This window comes from Anas acuta, chromosome 3 (assembly GCF_963932015.1).
Source record: "Anas acuta chromosome 3, bAnaAcu1.1, whole genome shotgun sequence".
Lineage (NCBI taxonomy): Eukaryota > Metazoa > Chordata > Aves > Anseriformes > Anatidae > Anas > Anas acuta.
Genome location: NC_088981.1, coordinates 66,776,802 through 66,795,924, shown reverse-complemented (window position 1 = coordinate 66,795,924; position 19,123 = coordinate 66,776,802). Strand labels below are relative to the sequence as shown.

At 42.0% G+C, this 19,123-nt stretch overlaps 1 protein-coding gene across 5 annotated transcripts in view; it reads right to left on the bottom strand.

Annotated features, from left to right (window-relative positions):
- Nucleotides 1-19,123, bottom strand: part of CEP85L (centrosomal protein 85 like) — a 150,056-nt gene that overhangs the window by 9,768 nt on the left and 121,165 nt on the right. For all 5 annotated transcript variants that reach the window (XM_068677612.1, XM_068677613.1, XM_068677611.1 and 2 more), the window contains 6 exons: nt 10,243-10,360; nt 8,102-8,278; nt 3,964-4,116; nt 3,567-3,721; nt 1,871-1,988; nt 1,488-1,538 (listed from right to left, as the gene is read on the bottom strand). In XM_068677612.1, the coding sequence (XP_068533713.1) occupies nt 1,488-1,538; nt 1,871-1,988; nt 3,567-3,721; nt 3,964-4,116; nt 8,102-8,278; nt 10,243-10,360 (772 nt within the window). The remainder of the gene's footprint in view (nt 1-1,487; nt 1,539-1,870; nt 1,989-3,566; nt 3,722-3,963; nt 4,117-8,101; nt 8,279-10,242; nt 10,361-19,123) is intronic.

Sequence of the window (19,123 nt, the reverse complement as noted above, 5' to 3'; positions counted from 1 at the left end):
GGACAGAGAAGCTGAGAATGGTTATGGAGTCCAGTTTGTGACCTTTATTCTTGAATTATTCTTGAATTATGAAAGACATGAAAGAGCTTTATTTGCCATGTCATAATTTTAATAGACAGCAGGCTGCTCTGTGAAAACATCCATTTGATAAATTTTGTCTGCTTCAAACCTGGGAGAGGCTAAATGACTGGGTTTGCTTTTCAGTTAAGATACACATTATGTCGCAACTTAAATCCCTCCCCTACTGCTTCTCTACTGATGTATTTAATACACCCTGGTTTAATTAAGCAAAAATATGGTTGTCAACAGGCACCAGGCCTACTTTTTCATCTGCATAGTTCAAAAAGGGAGCAATTTCATAGGGGAAGACAATTTACTTTTAACAGCTATAAATCAGCAAACCTGGCTCCAGTGTGCAAAGTGCAAGTAAGAAAGCACATTCTCCTACCAAGCGTTACACAAGCAGTTTTGTATCTTTGCTATTTGGACTCTAGCTCCACAGAGAAGCTCCGCTTCAGAAGGAGCAGGCGTTCAGCTGATTGTTTACTACCATTTTGTTGCTCTCCAAGCATAAAGTACACTGAGCCACAGCAGAAGTACCCTCTTTCTCCTCAAGGGAAAACCTTGATACTTCATTTTTGCTGCAGGGCATGGAAAGAGGAAATGTGGAGACAAATGCCAAACTGGAAGAAGAACACAGAATTTATTGAATTTGGCTTAAAATTTTAATGAAAACAGATTTTTTTTGTCCACTTTTTTTCTAGAGCAAGTCACACCTTCTTCCTTATAACCTGTATAATGTTTCCTTTTCTCCACAACAAACACTGGTCACTAAGTACCTTTCAAGGACCAAGAGCCTGATGTGTTAATCTGATCCACGGTGCTGCCACTGACTCCTAGTAACCTCTGCTGTCTTGAAAGACCCTTGGCTCTAAGCTGGGTGCCCAAGATCCACCAAGAAAATTAAGATACCTAAGTGAGTGACATGTTGGAAACCATCTGAAGAGGGACCTGCTTCAGCTCCACGAATGTGAAGGGCTATGGTTTAGAAAGGCACCTGCCTTGCTAAGGATCTCAGCAGTGGATATCCTAACCAATGACACTTTTTGTACCTCGAATTAGCATCTGAACCCCAAAGTTTGAGGGGAGGATCCACTGTTACTTACAAAGGCAGTTCTCAGGACTTGCAACAGGCATTTCTGATATGGTATCTACTAAGCCAGCTGAATACGGATGCTATATAGCAACAGTTTTCTACTTTATAACAAATACCTGCAAAGTGTTAAACCATAGAAACTTCCCTAATGAATACATTATAAGACTGCAAGAGAATGCAGGTCAACTACAGACCATAAGATTACATTCTTGGCATTTCTATCTTTGCTTCCCATTTTGGAAGGTAAAAGAACAAAATTTAATTTTAATCCTGTCATCTTTATGAGCTAAAAATGGACAGAATAAAAAACAGAATATACATTCTTCCTTACCTGCATGTCTAAAATCAGTCCAGCTATCTGTTTTTGTTGATTGTCTATGACCTAGAATATAAAATTGAATAATTTAGAAGGCTTGAATCTCTTCAGCTCGTTTAAAAAAAAATCAGCTTATGGGTGATAGCCATACATTTTACACAGAATCTTTGAAAATGTAGATGACAAGAAATAGCTAACTCTCGCACAACTGGAAACAAATGCAAAATAATTTCCTCAAAGAGAAACAGAGGTATTGAAGAGAAAACTGTTTTAGCTACAGATGTATAATTCTTTAGTGAGATACTGATTTCTGAAGTTAAAAAAACAAAAACAAAAACAAATACAGGATTCAAGGTTAAAGATGACACAAAAAGATAAAAGATAATTTGCAGACTAACCTTACTGGCTTTCTCATTCTTTTCTCTGAGACATTCATTCTCACTCTGAAGCTGTTTTGTGTCCAACATGGGAAGGCGAATACCATCTTCCAGGCATTTTTCTACTTTCTGCTGCAAGCTGTCATTCAACATGAAAGAAAAAATGAGTATACTGACAGAAACCAAAAGGGCTGTGTGTTCTGGCAAAAAAATTTAGGAAGTTGCACCATCTTCCAACCAAAACTGTGAAACCGTATCTCGCAGAATCCAGCCTAATGAATGAGCAAACCAACAGTGGATGAATGATGTAAAAATCCTAAACTACTGAAATTACTGTGGCACTGGCTTGAACTGACTCATGTGGGAACGGTTTAATGTGCCAGATTCTTAGCTGCATCTTCCCCAAGGCACAGCTCCAGCAGGACAGCGTAGTGAGAGGGCAGAGAGGAGCAAGGAACGAGGCTTTGTGGTGTACACAGCTGCTCTGTGCTGCTATGGGAGGTAAAGCCACCACCACCATCTTTCAAAGCAGTTTTTGAGCTTCTCCAAATTACGAGAGCCTTAATATCTGGCTCTCCCACTGGGGCATGTACGACTCTAAGCAGAGTCCAGAACCACAGGCTGCTCTGAGTACTGGTGGCCCATCCTCCATGCCCAGCTTGTCAGGGAGGTCATGAAGCCACTTCCACTTCTGCCAGCTGCTCCCATACGAGAGCATGACCTTCAGGCCCTCTGCAGCTCAGCTCAAGCTCCTAGGTGTAGCTGGAGCTTTTGCCTGCTCACCTTCACTCAGAAAGAAAATACATTTTAATAGTGTTCATCTTGCTGTCTAATTTAGAAACTGGGGCCACTTCAGCTATGTGTAGGCTTTCAGAAAAGACAAAATTATCCCCCTCTAGAGTATGAGGGCAGGAAGAAAAAAGGCCTTTCATTGGTAAGATGGAAACAATGTGACAACAATTTGGCTGGCAAGGTGTCCCAACCAGCTTGCCTTTCATCATGGAAACACTTTCAGACTGCTGTGGCATGCACGTTTACGCAATGGTGGGACGCTGAACTGCAGTGACATCCCCATAAATTATTAACAGTGATTCTCCCTGCCCCTTTTTGTTTGTTTATTATTAAATAAGGATTTAATTATCTCCCCTGATCAATACCCCAATGCCTCATCTGGAATCTTCTTACGGCTACCCCACTGCTGTTTTCTTACGGTCACGCAAGTTCAATGACAGCAGATGAGCTGCAGCTAAATATCCCCATGAATATCCCCCAGTCTTGACGAAAAGGTGAGAAACAGCTCATTTAGATCTGTGACCCTTCCCTGATATACCCTCAGCCAATACGCAGGGAGCTTTCCCACAGCTCGTGACAGGATTAGTTACCGGGTAGGAGTGCTGACAGCTTCTACCCAGAGCTCCTTTGCTGCACGTTTACTCTGTCCTCTGCCTGGCAGCACTCTGCTGCCATTGAGGTGTTGTCGAACATCTTTAGAAATGACAGTGAAGAATTTCTAGCCAGACCCTTCTCCTTGACTTGATACAAATCCAATTTTGTTGGATTTTCTCTTGCATTACTCTGTCATTCTGCACAGTAATATATGTGTGCCCTAAGAGGCCATTAGCACTGTACTAGACTGTAAGAGCAAAAACCATCATGTCCTGACATTAGCTGGGAAAGCACACCCGTTTCAGGGCACAGTTCGGGCAGCTGCTCATACCTCTGCACTGTTGTGACCAGCTCTTTTTCCTTCTTCTTCTGACACACCAGTTGCAGTTCTCGCTCTCTGCACTGAGATCGAGCCTCTCCAAGCTTCTTTTCCAACTCGGTCATAGTTTCTTGAAGTTGCTTGTTCTTCTCCTCTAGAATTTGCAGCTAACACAGATTACATTAGTCAGGCACAGTGCCACATTAGCAGAAGCACAGCCTTGTGGTTACCACCTCCTATATACTCTTAGGCCCACTGCACTTAGATCTAAGTATGGGAAGCCCTAGTAGCTGCAGTGGTTCCCAATACTAAGCAGATGGGGAAAAAACACACAGTGAAACTGTAAAACCTTTCACAACAGATGCTATGGAGCTGGTGTGTATTTAAGAAGCAAAGCCTTTCACCTTACCTGCTTAGTCTGACCTTCTATGTCATCCAGCGTTGGCAGGTCAGCCAGGTATTTTTCTAAGGTTTCAATTCGTCGCTGTTTTTCTTTGTTTTGCTCAGACTCTTTCTGGCATTTCTTTTTCAGGCTATTAATATATCGGTCTCTAGTTTTAAGCTAGAAGAAAGTAAGAGTACATGTTTTACAATTGCAATGGAAAATAAACCTGCTTTGGGAGCAGAGGCTGGTCACTCCTCGGGAATTGTGCTCTCATCTGCACCTGTTGGTTACTGCAGGAAAACAAAACCAAAGAATTATTAATCTCAGCAGCTCCAAGTCCCAGACCTACAAGTGACCTCCAACCACAGCTGCTTCACCTCTGCCTAGAAGGAACCCTTGTCCCTTGTGAACTGAAAACATTACAATTCAATGGCTAAAAAAGTACATAACGGAGCGTGTTCATATTAGAATGAGAATAGGTTGGTTGGAAGGGATCCACAAAGGTCATTGAGTCCAATTGCCTGACCACTTCAGGGCTAACCAAATTTAAAGCATGTTATTGAGGGCATCATCCAAATGCCTCTTGAACACCGATAGGCTTGGGGTATCAACCATTTTGCTAAGAAGCCTGTTCCAGAACAAAAAATGAGGAAATATTTTAGTCCTTCCTCTTCCTTTGGCCTAGGAAAACAACGTGAAACACAGAGCCCTAAGAGCTTAACCCAGTAACAACCCCAGCCAAAAACCTGACTTTGATGCTACCTGACAATTACATCAAACAGCGTCAGAACAGAACGGCTGCTTTCCTAAAGCACCTTTTCCACAGGCATCTTCATTGTCTGTGCGCTTGCAAAAGGCTTTTTCTATTGTATCATGTTTGCTTGCATTCCTGGTACTCAGTTGCTTTATTACCTATGTGGAAAAAAAAGGGTGGAAAGATGGCAGGAAAAAGAGTATTATTTTACAGTCAGAATCTCTACTGCTTGAAACAATGTGTAGTAGCTCTGAGATAAATACTCGTCATGGCAGTAAATGCAAAGTGTACTTTTACTTTGGTGCTTGAGACATCCACCTTGCTGAGAAGTGAATGTGTCAGAGGTCTGGGATGCAGCTTACAGCTTAAGTTGATAGTACCTGAAAATTTTTTCCAGAAGAAGAGTCTTCTGAATAGGCCAGAAAGTTGAGGACTGCCAAAAATTCAGAAGTCTTTACATGTCCTTGTCCTGCATACATACTCCAGGGAATTTCCTCTCCTGCAACTGCTCTTCTCACAGCTACAGGAAGGCTTTAGGATTCCTCCTGCCCTCTCTACATCCCCAGCATCAGCTCAAGGGCTCTTTCTACCTTTTCTCTCCTGACATGAAAAAAAAATATATATATTTTAATTCACTCTTGCTCACTCTGCTGAAGAGAAGTAAAAGCTGTGCTGCTCTTTTGTTTGTGTTTATTTTATTATTTCCTCCTTCATACACATGATTCGTTGAAGCAGGAAGAAAATAGCAAAGTTCTCACCTCCTGGCAATTAAATATTAAAGCAAGCCATAGAAAATGTAAGGCAGAACTACTGCTACTACAGGCGATATCCGTGGTGCCTTAGAGGAGTCCTTCACAAGTAACCACAGCAGAAGGAGCCAGCAGGGTACAGGTATCTGAACTGAATAATTTCTAGCTCAGCAGTTCACTTTACATATTAAATGCTTCAGAACTAAAGCGAGTGCTGCAAAATCTGCAGATACCAAGAGGCACACTCGTGCCTGGCAGAAGGAAAGGAGGAACCCAGGCACTTGTGGACAACACTGCAGTCTCGACCTGAGCAAGCTCCCTCAGCTTGGAAGCTGCAAGGAGCTACCAAGGCTGCTGATCAGCCGCAGGAGAGAAGCTTTTTCAGGCTGCTGAAAGTTCAGTGCCAACTGAAGTGCTTCCAGTCCCCTCAATCCCACATTGAGTACACATGGAGCCTGGAGAAAACAAACCTTCCTCTCAGGCACCGGCATCATCCACAGCGGGGTGCAAATACTCCCTTTGCTTGGTACGTCTGCAGGTAGCACAGCCAGGCATGATGCCAGCAGTGAGCAAAGGGCACCTCTTAACCTCTGCTGGCCCCACTGTTTCTCAGAAGGAAAGCATCCAGTACATCCACCCTAACATGAGAAGTGACACAAGCACGTTGGACCAAGTGCTCTTCTAGCTCAGTGCCTTGTTTCCAACGGTAGCCATAAGCAGATGTCTTCAGGGAAAGAAGAAGGAAAACACATTTTCCAGCCCCCAGTTGCTTTCGACTTAGAGGCCCTCCTGAGGCAGTTATGACTTCTGTGATTTTCCGATGGATGTCTACCTTGTTGCCCTTCTCTGAACCTTCTCCAGTTCCAGCACATCCTGTCTTTGTGATGAGGGAGACCTTCCAGACCTCTCACCACTAATGACTGATGGCCAAGGAAATGGGAGTGTTCCTTTTATTTTCTTTCCTCCCACCTGCACCGGAACAGTCACAGCTTGTCCCTTGTCCCATACTAACGGCATACTGTATTGAAATGCTGTATGTTTAAAATGCCAGTAGAGGAAAAGATAATATTCTTTGCAACACTGGGTCAGACAGAGAATTAGATACGTATGCCAGCAACCTTAACCTAAACCATGTGTTTCTTCAGGCATGCACTTAAAATAAAAGCTCATCTCAACTTTAATTTACTTCAGTTTCCTAGCATTTCCCCACTCTGGCCATAGCTGGCTCTAGACTGACAAACCTTATCCTCTCTGATGAGAGGAGCATTCACTCAGAAATAACCCTCCCACAGCCAACAGCCACAATCCCTTTGATTGGTACAGAAATTGGACCTAACGTCTGGTCCCACTGAGCACAGACACCCCAGGCCTTTGGGTTCACCTCCCTGCGAGCACAGCAGAGGAACTGCAGAGGGTTGTCCCCAGGCTCCGCACCCAGCATGCTGCGCAGCCTCCCAGCCTGCTGCAGGTCCTCACCACGTCTCTTTCCTCCCCCTGCAGACTTTCCTCAAACTGGAGGACACTGAATTTATGATTCCAACATATCCTCTCCCTCCTGTTGTTTTTGCTTGTTGAGAGCCTTTTGTTCAGTGCACAGAATGGGTGGGGTGGGCGTCACAGGGTGAGTCAGGCTGCTGGCTACCAACCATCCAGCTGACACAGGCACTGCTGCGCAGGTCCCCGCCACCGCCACCACTCCCAGCAGCAGTTCTGACAGGGAAGAAGGAGCACAAGCACTACGAGCACTAAAATAGACAGGAGGAAGCAGGAGAATCCAGCTTCTGCCCTTCCTGAACATTATCCTTAGTGAAAGGCGTACTGCAGGGTTTATTGGACACAAGAGGACAGAATTTAAGACTAACTGTGATTTTTTTCCTTTTCTTCCTACCTGTCACTTCACTGGACCATACTGCTCCTGCCTCTTGAACCTGCATAAACATAAATCCAAGTCCAGCAGCAAGGCACAGTTATCAAAGAAAAGGTAACAGTGACAACATCCCCCAAAACATTACGAACCATTGATCAATGATGCATTCCTGCCTGTGAGAAAGGCAGGCTGGCAGGACATACAAAGCCACCCTGGGTATTGGTTCAGCTTCCAAAGAAACCTCTTGTCACGACAGTTCCAACAACACAGCTATCTAAGCCCCTTCCTCGTCTCAGACTGAAGTCTATCCTGCATATTTTAGGAAGCTGCAGGAGAATCGCTTCCGCTGAGTAGGCACCTTCAGTTCGGTAAGTGCATCTCAAAGCACGAGGCCTGCTTCTACAGGCCATGTTGAAAATGGTGATTTAATTTCCATCCTTTTCCGATGTTTATAAACGACACTTTATTTACTGTAATAAACATTCAACCCAAACAAATTTTTAGTGAAGGGGAGCAGCTTTTCTTCACAGCAAGTTTAACCAGCAGATTGTTAAAATAGTCATTACCAGGTTGGAAATATACATTTTGATTGCCTTTTCTTCTGGTTTTACTTCTAGAATGTATTCACTAGAAGTCCACTTATACTACCACTGTTAACTTTTATCATAGATAAAGTTCAGCTTCCTCTGGAAAACAGCTCTGCGGCCCCCTTACTAAGTTGCTTACCTGCAAGCAAAACACATGCTCCTGTGACCATGACAAAAGGAAATTCAGAACAAGAAAGACACTTACTTTTTCTTCCATCTTCTTTTTCTCCTCGCTAGATTTGTTAGAAATTTGTTTTAGAAGTTCTTTGAATTGTAATTCCTTATTCTCGTCTGCTGCAATCTTTCTCTCAAACTCCTCAAGGTGGGAAGTTGATCTTTCTGACACGTGAGGTTGCAGTGATGTGCCCTCATACTGTGGTTGCTTACAAAAAGAAAGAAAATCATATAAATGGACACGCACATACCACTGCATACTTCAGCAGCAGAGCAGAAAACAATCCTGCTTTTTTTTTTTTTCCCACTGTCAGGAAGGGTGGGGTTTGATTTTCGAACATTAAAATATGTGCTAACAGCATGTATTCCAGGAATCTTCTGGAGAAAAGAAAAAAAAGCTGGACACTTCCATTCACAACAGATGAAAATAAACGTTGTGGGACTATTTCTCCCTCAGATTTATGGAAGAGGTATGACTTCCCCTCCCAACCTTCCTTCCCCAAAAACAAAATCCAAAGAAAAAATGTTTCACTGCCACTACACTACCATACTCTCCCCGAAAAAGAAAGCCACTGCATAAAATGGCTGTGAATTTGTTAAAGTAAAATATGCTCCAATCTCACAGATCTTGCTAAATCAGAACATTAGTCAACTAGTTAAACCTCAGAGCTACCACAGCTGAGATAAGAAGGGTGCAGGGCTAGCCTGAGATTACAGCCACACCAGACGGCAGGCCTCCTGCCTTCTGTTGTGTCTATGAAAATCCTCCCTTTTCATCTCCTGCAGTTCAATATTATTCTACCACTCCCACAGCCCACGGAGAGACAAGCACAAAATGGAAATCAACTGCATGTGGGATGAAAAAGGAGACGCATCCCATTAGTCTTTCAGTTTCAATATTCTTTTAATAACATAAACCCGTATCCTTAAAGAAATTATACAGAGAGCTTTTTAAATAATAGTATTCCTTCTGCAAAGCATTAGAAGAGATTAAAATCTCCATTAAAGGAGATTTTCATTTGTAAATTAATCTTATGGAAGGCAAACAAATCAACCAGAATTCCTAAGAGCCATTATAAATTGTTTGTACTTCATAAATTATGAAAGATGAAAGCATCTGCTGTCTTATTTGAAGTGTAATACGGTACACTAATGTATGTACGTTCACATCTCAGTTTCTGCAATATTTTTTCAAAATCTTAATCTAGACAAGTTATTTTTTTTTTTTTTACATATTTTTAAAAAAGAACTTCTGAAAGTACCAAAAGCCACATTATAAGATGTCTGAAAAAGTTCTACCCAACTTCACACTGAGGTGCTACCTGAATTTCTTGCCTTTCTCAAAAACAGATTCTCACCTGATGCACATCTGTGTTACTGCAGCTTGTGTTATTATTAATGCCACACTGAAGCATGTTAGTTGAGATCCTTGTACAGTGTTTGTGACAGAAATGATAATGTAATACAAGAGGGACAAAAAAAGCTATGTCTCTGCGTACCTGCCTTTAACGTTCTTTTTTTGTTTGGCCTTTCATATACCTGGAGGTGTTGAGATGGATTGTGTGTGCTACAGCACAGATCAGTATTAGGACAGGTGTGCTCAAAGTTCAACATGTTCCCTTTCAGAGTAAGTAGTTCAGAGTAAATATTATATCCCCATATACTAAAATGTATATCCTTTTCAGATGACTTGTACAGAAGTACTCTGCCAGTCTCTTTGTTTTCTGACTTCTCTTCCATCTACTCTATCGACACTAGCTCCCTAACTATTCCTGTGGGTACTGCCTCCTTCTCCTTTTCAGAAAACCTTTCATCAGTTTCCAGATACTCCCTTATCAAACGATTTATTTCCTTGCACAGCTGTGTTACATGCATGCTGTTAATAAAATTATTCATGCACAATGCTGCAATACCTCATTCTTCCCCTATTTTTATCAGTTCTCAAAACAGGTATGTGCATACTTGTATTAACATAACTTAAATTTCTGCAGATCTAAAATAAACGACAATATTTACAGGATATTGTACTCTATGCAATTTACAGCTATATAATGACACAACCATCAAACATAAACGCTCTGTATTTTATCCTGCAGTAAATTGTGAGCATCCTTTCAAGTGGCAGTTACTGGGTAATGGAAAGCTTCGCTAAAAGAAAAACATCCATCCTACCTGCAAATTAGTCATGTAAGGTTCTTCGCAGTTCACAAGATGGCTCAGTCTTGCATGTTGAGCTCGTAATTCATTCTCTCTTATCTTTTGATGTAAATTGTTAATCTGCTGCTTTTGCCTGTGATAAATAGATTTTATTTGAAAAGGAAGAGAATAGAACAGATTTTTAAAACACTGATCTTAAGACTTACACGGAATGCTGTAAAAATGCTATTCAACTTACTTTCTCTCTTCCACATTGCCAAATGAAGCAGTAACGAATACTCAATAGCATCAGATTAAGCATTTCATAATCCTGAATCTACTTTACCTGTGGGCTTTTTTCCAAGGCAGCCAGACTGCTACTAGCCTAGTTTAACACTGGAACTGGAACCTCTTCAAGATATGAGCTATTAAACTGAAGTTGCTGTATACCTTTCATTTAAGCATACCTCAAATGGCCTGCATCCAACTGGGAACCATAAACTAATCTTTTATAAATATGTATTTGAAAACTCTACCACAGTTTTGTGGGAGCTGGAGAGCCGCTTCTGTTGTCATTTGCTCCTACAGCCAGAAACGTAAGCTGGAAAAAAAAAAGTATCTGGAAAGCAGAATGCAAATAAACAGAACTCATGTTTTCACTTCACTGGGGCTTCTCCCGCCCTCGCCCCGCTCTTTGTCAGAGCTGACTTCTGATACAATATAAAAAGACACAAAAATCATGGGAAGCAGAAAGAAATTAAAAAGAGAAGGTGATTATATTAGTTGGACAGCATGGCTTTTTCCCTTAAGACCTTTTCAGTTACTTTATGTAAGGTATTTCCCACCCCTGCAGTAAAATACTGCACTGCAAACTAAGCCAGAATTAAACCTCCTACACCAATCATTTGGCCAGTGTACAGCAGAAACAGTATCGCTATTCTATCACTATTTAATTATATCATACATTCTATCACTATTTAAATCATGACTGCATTTGAGCTAGCATGACTAGATGGCAAATACAAGACAGGTCTCAACCCCAGCCCAAGTTACATGAGAGATAAGGACTCTGAGGTCTGCTGGGCAGAGACTCCCTGGGGAGAGATGGGCACCTCAGTAATTAACCGGAATGGAGTTTGCACCAGAAACACATAGCAACCTTCTCAACCAATTTACAAGCAGCTTTCATTCATTCATGCCCAGCAAGTTTGTGGAGACCTTCAAAAGCTGCCTGGGCATGGTCCTTCCTGGGCAACCAGCTGTAGGTGGCCCTGCCTGAGCTGGGCGTTGGACCAGACAGGCTCCAGAGGTCCCTTCCAGCCTCAGCCATCCTGTGCTTCTGTGTACTCCTTCAGTTCCGTTTTCTTCTTTTGTTTTTTATTGTCTTTTTTACACCATAAGAGATGATGCATGTGCACAAAACACATCTTTTTAATGTTTCCCTATTTCTACACCAATAAAAACTTGTAACAAACGGGAAATCAGTATAAATAAGCCGCACTTCCGTGCGCCTTAAGACAATTCATTCAACATAATTCATAAAACAGAGCAACTGAATGTAGCTGTATGACTCCACAGCAAGTCTTAAAATGTTCTGTATCACCACAAGTGATTCTGAGGCTTCCCTTTAGCATTTTACTACCCAGATGAAACAAACCATTATAAACATAAATGTATCACATGACACTGAAAAACTTTGTACTCAGACTCTACTGTTCGGGTTGGTGTCTTCCTGCACAATGGCACTACAGGCAAAAAGCTTCAAACTTGTTTTGGAAGAAGCAGATTTGAAGATCAGGAAAAAGAATATGCTCACAACTTGTACAGGAGCTCAAGAGCTTGTGTAATCATGTGAGAAAATATAAAGCCTTGCCGCCTACTGTTGCATGCTTGATCACAGACACTATGATCATTTACTATGAGTTGTCCTAACCTCTGAACAGAAGTCATTTTTCATTCTTTATTACCTTATTACTTACTAGATATAGCTATTAAAATATCCTTGCCCCATTTGTTTTAAAATTATTTATTCATTTGCCACTCATCCCTTGAAGACACTACGTGATTTTCTCTTTGTGGCTCATCTTAGCAGCGCCTTCCTTAACAGACAGGAATTAGTGGCCTGAACCAAACCCTACAGAGCGGGGTAAGCGTTTTAAAATATTTTTGAACCTCTAACTACATTACCGTATTTTCTTTCATAATCTTTTCCCTACCCTACCAAATCCATGCAGGAAAAAAGCTGAGACAAATTAATCCGTGATGAAACAGAGCTGAGCTAGCAGAGAGTGTAACCGCTTTCCTTCTTTTTGCTCTGCAAAGCACGAAACTCTGCCCCCAGCTGAAACCTGGCCAGCAAAACATGCCGTGCAAATGGCTCACGTCGGCGTGGATCCTGCACAGCTTCTCCGCATAACTGCCTCTCTCGAAATATCATTAACCTCATGGCACCCAGGAACAAAAATCCTGCAAACAGCCCAGCAGTCACAAGCCGAGTGAAAGATAAGCACCATAGAAACATATTTACTATTTACATACAGTCCTATAAGTCTTTGGAGGCTTCATACCAGATGCATTTTCTCACTGATGTTCTCATATGCTAAGACAGTTTTAAGCCTCTGTCACCCCACAGCTGTTACTATTAATCCGCTGCATAACCATGGGCTGTAAGCGTTATTTAAAAGGAGTGTGGAGAAGTTCAAGCACTCACACAAACACAGCCTGCGTGCTGCGGCATGGACAGTGTCCCCACAAGCTCCCTATTACCAATCCATCATGAAAAAAACACACAAAACCATTCATCATTCAGATGCTTTCATATTTCTGATCATGTATGCAGTGACAGTTGCTCTGGGTAGGCCACAAACATAAAAATAATCCTGAGACAGAGAGATTTCACCTTCAGGGCAGCGGGGCCGCCTCCCCTTGGAGGCTTTACCTCACGCGCGTCCTCCATGTTGGCAGCGGCCAGGCCAGAGCGGGCCGACGCTCTCTACATGTTTTGACCGATCTCAGCAAAGACACCAGAGCACAGCCAGGTTCGGTGGAAATACCACGTCTAATACCACAGAAATAACTCTAATTCACAAATTCCATTTTTCTATCAGCCAGTGTTACAATTCTACGGTGATCGTTAAGACCTATTGGCATGTTATATGAATACAAAACTTCTCACAGGATTTCCTTAGTGTTCCTTACTTAAATTGATGGTTCAGAAGAAAATGTCACTGAAAAAAGTATAAACTTTAACTCTCACATCCAACCAATTAACACAAACACAGCACTAACATCATCTTCAGAAACACCTCTGGACAGATCTTTCCAGCTCCCCTTCAGGGCATACAGGTATCTCCAGGGGGTGCAGGAGCAAACTAAGTCCAAACCTTCATTTATACTAGCAAGAAGACTATGGTACACTGAATACCACTTCAGTAGCCCACAGAAGAGCTCTGCAATGAAGATGCCAAAGACACTTTGGCATTGTTGTAGTTTACTTTAGAGAAGTTGATTTTTCAGGTGCTTTTTTTTTTTCCTTTCTTCTCAGAAGTAGCCTGCTTGCTTTATCCATATTTTCATTACTATTATTATTTTTCTTCTACAAATTCCACTGATGGCCTGGAGTTTCACCCTATGCCTTTTCACCACCTTTTTTCGAACTTCCAGCCGTAATTTATAGCTATCCTAAGACCAATTCCTCTGTGTGTTGCTCCCAGATATGTTTGTTCTCATGGGACTCAGCAGCAGTGACATGTTATCCATGACATGTGATAAACTTGATGGCTACATGCTCTAAATTCCCCTGTATCTATTTTTTTGTCCCAATTCCCCCATGTTAGTTATTTACATGCTAGCTAGATTACTTACAGAAAACCCTATCATGTTTGCAAAGTAATGACTTTGCCTACTTTCTAGATCTTAGTAAATGCACACATCTTTTGTTCTCCCCCTTCTATATTATATTATATATATATATTTTTTTTAATTTTTTTTCACTTTTTCTCAACCATCCTTTCTTTTTGTAAGCAAAATTGCAAGCCTTCAATCATGTTTTGATACCAAAGATCAATGACACTTTATAAGTTAAGGAAAAGTTACAAACTTGTCATGGCAATTCATACAGCTGTCTTGCCTTTCCTGTAGAATTACCAACTATTGTCCTTACACAAACAACTGGCACTAGAGCCTAGGCTACCCGATCAAGATAATCATGGAGTTTAAGGGGAATCACTCACCTTATATGACTGCCTGCCTGTTAAAAATACTTATATTCCCACACAGCTTCCTCTGTGTTGAGCCCACCTTGTCCTGGATGACTAGGATTCTCCTTTTGAAGCTGGTCAGAATCCAGAGGAAAACTACAGGTGTCCTTGACACAAACTAGAGCTATTTAAATGGACAAAAAGAAAATTACAGCCATAACTGTGAAATATCAGCTGAGGGCGATCTTGATTTTAATTCTCTTGTATTTCTGTCCTTCAGCTCAAACAAACCTTTTTGAAAACTAGAGTCAGCACAAAGGACATGGGGTAGCACAGACGCAACTCAGCTCCGCATGCAAGAGCCTGGACTGCCTTCAGAGACCAACATTAATAATAAACAAACTGTTTAATATACAAATTGCTTCTGTGCCTCTCTCAGAACATTAGTACGACATAAACGACATTCACATAATTTTCTTGTATTCACGCAGGACTAGCTAACCGCGCACACATGCTTAGACAGACACTTATATCTACATTCGTCTGGAAACAAGCCACATTTTCGTCAACCTGGGACCAGCTCAATCTGTTCTCTAGAAAACCATCTTACCTTCCACTTATTCTAACATGAAAACCCACAGTTGCCAGAGAAGCATTTTCTCTCCTCAATTTTTAAGAGACTTAAATTAGCATAAATCTAAGACTCCTAGACTACAAATGAAGATAAAGGTCCGGCATCTTCAGACACTTCAGGGACTGCAGAAAACAGCCTTTTCTCTCACTGAAGCAATGTTAGTAACTTCATAATGAATCAAATGACAATTGATGCTCACCTTCAAAGGTTACTGAGAAATAGTGCTTTAGATGAAAATGCTTCTGCAGATCTCCTCAGAATCAGGCCGTGAAGTATAATGTAAAAAGGGTCCCTCTGTAGTACCAATATTACTTATTCCACACTGCAGTTAAAGATATACTGCTTTGTTTTGTTGCTTTAAGAAGTTGGATACTAATTTTTATATCCCTTTGTTTTAAAGGCACGGTCTCTTGGGACCACTAGTCCAAACGTGCAAAGTACTGATAGGAAGAGAGATCAGCAGTAAACAAAGTCTTAAGAACAATGCAAATACATTTTCCATAACTTGTAAGATAAGGCCAAAGAGCTCTGACACCACTAAAGCTCATGAGGAAAAAAAAAAAAAAAAAAAGGAAAAAAAAGAGATGGTCTCTGATTTTGTAATGCAATCAAGTCTGGTGGGGTTTGGGGTGGTTTTTTTTTTTTTTTTTTTTTCCCCTCAAATCATTTTTAAATGATTATTTTGAATTTTTTTGACATGCTAGCCTGACTCATGGGAGGTAAGCTAGCACTGATGTAAAGGGAGGCCAGGCAAAAGCATGTTCAACAACTCACCTGACTTTCTCAAATGATCTCCACTATTTAAGTAAGGGGGTGGAAGGAACAAGCAGGACACAGACACATCTGTCTGCCCACAGAAGACGGCACCCTTACTTCTGCAAGGAGATTTGCAACTCCTGCAGACTCCTGACAAGATGCATACAGAGCAAGCCGTGCCGCTCCCCTGCTGTTCCCATTTCTGCCAAATATTGAAACTGCCTGAAAACATTTAAATTCACAGAGCAGAAATTGTTGCAGCAGCAGTTCCAGAGAAGGAGGTCTGGGATTAGAGCTGAGCACAACTGCATGAGGCAGTACTGCAAAGCAGAGGGGTGGCCTGTGGGAGAGGCACGTACACAGCAGGAGGGAGGCCTCAACTGTTCGCTTCGGACACTTCGGGGAAGATATAAAAGCAGCTGGAGAGAATTCAAGGAATAATGAAAGCTACCAGAGGTCTAGGAAGCGTGACCTGGGAGGAAAGACTAAGACATATTAGGAAAAGTTTTCTAATGTTTAAGCTCATTAATCAGCAAACTGTCCTACCTAGAAAGGCTGTAGACCATCTGCGACTGCAGGCTTTCAAGAACAGGTTACAGAGATCAGGAGCGATACCACTGCAGCTTATCCGCCATGGCCTGGCACGAACATCAGGCAGGTCCTTTCCAGCCCTACTTTCCCTCATTAGAGCCACAGCTCGGGCTGTTACCTAAGGAAGAGCTGTTTGTTTTGACTTCATCAAAAATGGCATCAAATTGTCCCTCAAGTGAACATACTAATGCTGCACATCTTAACGGGGCATGCTCAAATTAAGGAAATTACAGCTTTACGCCAGCAGTAACACGAACACTACCAGCTCACATGCAGTTTGATGTCAACAAATCAAGGCAGGCCAACTTGACAGGAGGCAAAGAAAACCTAATACAACTGTCCCAATGAAAACATTGAAGTGTAATTCAACTCTGTATGGAAAGCTAATGATTTAGCAACTGTTTTAAGAATGCAAATGTTATTGTGCCTCAAGGAATGACAGCTATTCACTAAAATTATACTTTTATATCTGCCTTTCCTTAAAAAGCAGTTCAAATGCCCTCAAGCTGTCTGGAAGAGAACCCTGCATGCGGAGTGTTATTCTCAGCAGCTTATGTCATATGTTCAGATATTTGGCATTTATTCACATACACCCCTATACGCAATCCCTGCCAAACAAACAGTGCCAATACCACACTGGAGACATCCACAGTGGCTGGCCAGCCTTAAAACACATTCCCAATTGCACCAAAACACTGTAATTTCAGTATTGTTAATGTACTGAACAGAGTACGCAACACAGAAACAACACAAAGAATTCGAACGCGATGCTGTAATTTTCTAAACCAACACAAACACTGTTGGCTCCCTCTGGTGCTAAATACAATGTAGTGTTACATATTCAACTGGGGGAGAGGTAAGACAATGACATAATCCAATTATTTTGTACAGTGGGTGACATTCTAGTAGTAATTGTTACAGCAGCAGATTTCCTCTCACAGACAAAACCCTTCAGACCCTTGACCCTTATTCACAGCCTGTACCAACAGAACTTAAGTGGAAAAAATGCGATACACACCTTGAGGAAGCGCCAACGTGCTCCTGTGTGCACACACACGCTGGGCTTCCTCCCTCATACCACATTTTCCCTTTCTGAAAATGAGGTCTTCCCCATTCTTTAAGAGCAGATTTAAAAGCAGATTTCAATCTCTGATTCATTAAATTGGCAGCAATTCCTACCGTAGCTTTGAAAGCAAAATAAATCCACTTTTATACCCACCCATTTCTGCTACTACATTCATTTATACTTGTTCAACTACACGTGTCAAATTGATTTTAAATCATCTACTAGAAAATCTGATATTCATCACGGTGTATAGAACATATATCAAGCCACTTACTCTATTCACAAATGCAAGTGGCTGAGTTTTGTTTTTTTTTCAATCCTGTCCATGGCTTTTAATTTCTAGTGACACGCCAACCTACCCAGGTGAGGTGATTTACACAGTGAGTGCTGTTCCTTGAATTGTTTTAAACAATAATTTGTTTACAGCTTTTCCAAACTGTTAAGATTGGGACTCTAATAATCTAGTCCTGAAGAGCTGGATTTCTGTTGCTTTTTTGTCATTGTGGGGCAAGAAGGGGAACAAGCAGCAGGTTTTTGTTTCCTCCCCCCACCTTTATAACAAGATAAAGGTGAAAGAACTCGATGAGACTGCTACATCCACAGCCTCTGTTTCCTGCATATTAACAGACTTAAGCACTCCACACAGAACAAGGTGTGTGGTGCGAAGTGACATTCAGCTCCTCCACCTCCTGGCGCAACTCACAGCAGAAGAGTGCGTTTTAACCTCAAATAAACTGGACAGCAACCGTGCAGTTGAAAGGGCAGCTGGTGACAAGAGCAAGATAAGGGTGTTCCCGGGATGTTTCTTCTCATCCAACTCTTCCTTGTACCTGTCAACAGCAAACAGCTAAGGCTGGAGCAGCAGGGATCACAGCACCACCCTCCGGTATCCTGCTGTTTGCTGTGCCGCTCCTCAGCTTCCAGACAGCAGGAGGGTAACCCAGCTCTCCCAAAGCTCCTGTTCCCCTCAAGAATTAAACAAGTCTTGCTCACATCCTCCAGTTATCAGACAGTAAATTCAACATGAGACATGTTTTAAGAAGACCACACCTTTTAAAACTCTTCAAGAACTACAATCATAAAGGGCTTTTTCAGCCAACACCTACCAAGACCTCTGTCAGCAGCAGAATTCCTCTTCCACTTCCTAGAAACATAAGCAGCTTAAATACCATCATCTTGAATTCTAATTAGCCAAAATTTAGCAAGCTTTGTACAATTATTTTAGGCCAGTATTCAGAATTTGAATCGGCTTGAGGAGCTTAAGGTAAGGCCAGGTAGACCAGTACCCTTTTGGCCTCACAGCATGGCTGAGGCTGGAAGGGACCTCTGGAGATCCTTTGGTCCAACCCCCTGCCAAGCAGGCCCACCTAGAGCACACTGCACAGGATCGCACCCAGGCAGATTTTGAATATCTCCAGAGAAGGAGACTCCACTGCCTCTCTGGGCAACCGTGCCAGGGCTCTGTCACCCTCACAGCAAAGAAGCACCCCCTTATATTCAGCCGCAACTTCCTGTGCTTCAGTTTGTGCCCACTGCCTCTTGTCCTGTCACCAGACATCACTGAAAAGAGCCTGGCCCCATCCTCCTGACACTCTCCCTTCAGATATTTATACACATTGATAAGATCCCCTCTCAGCCATCTCTTCTTCAGGCTAACAGGCCCAGCTCTCT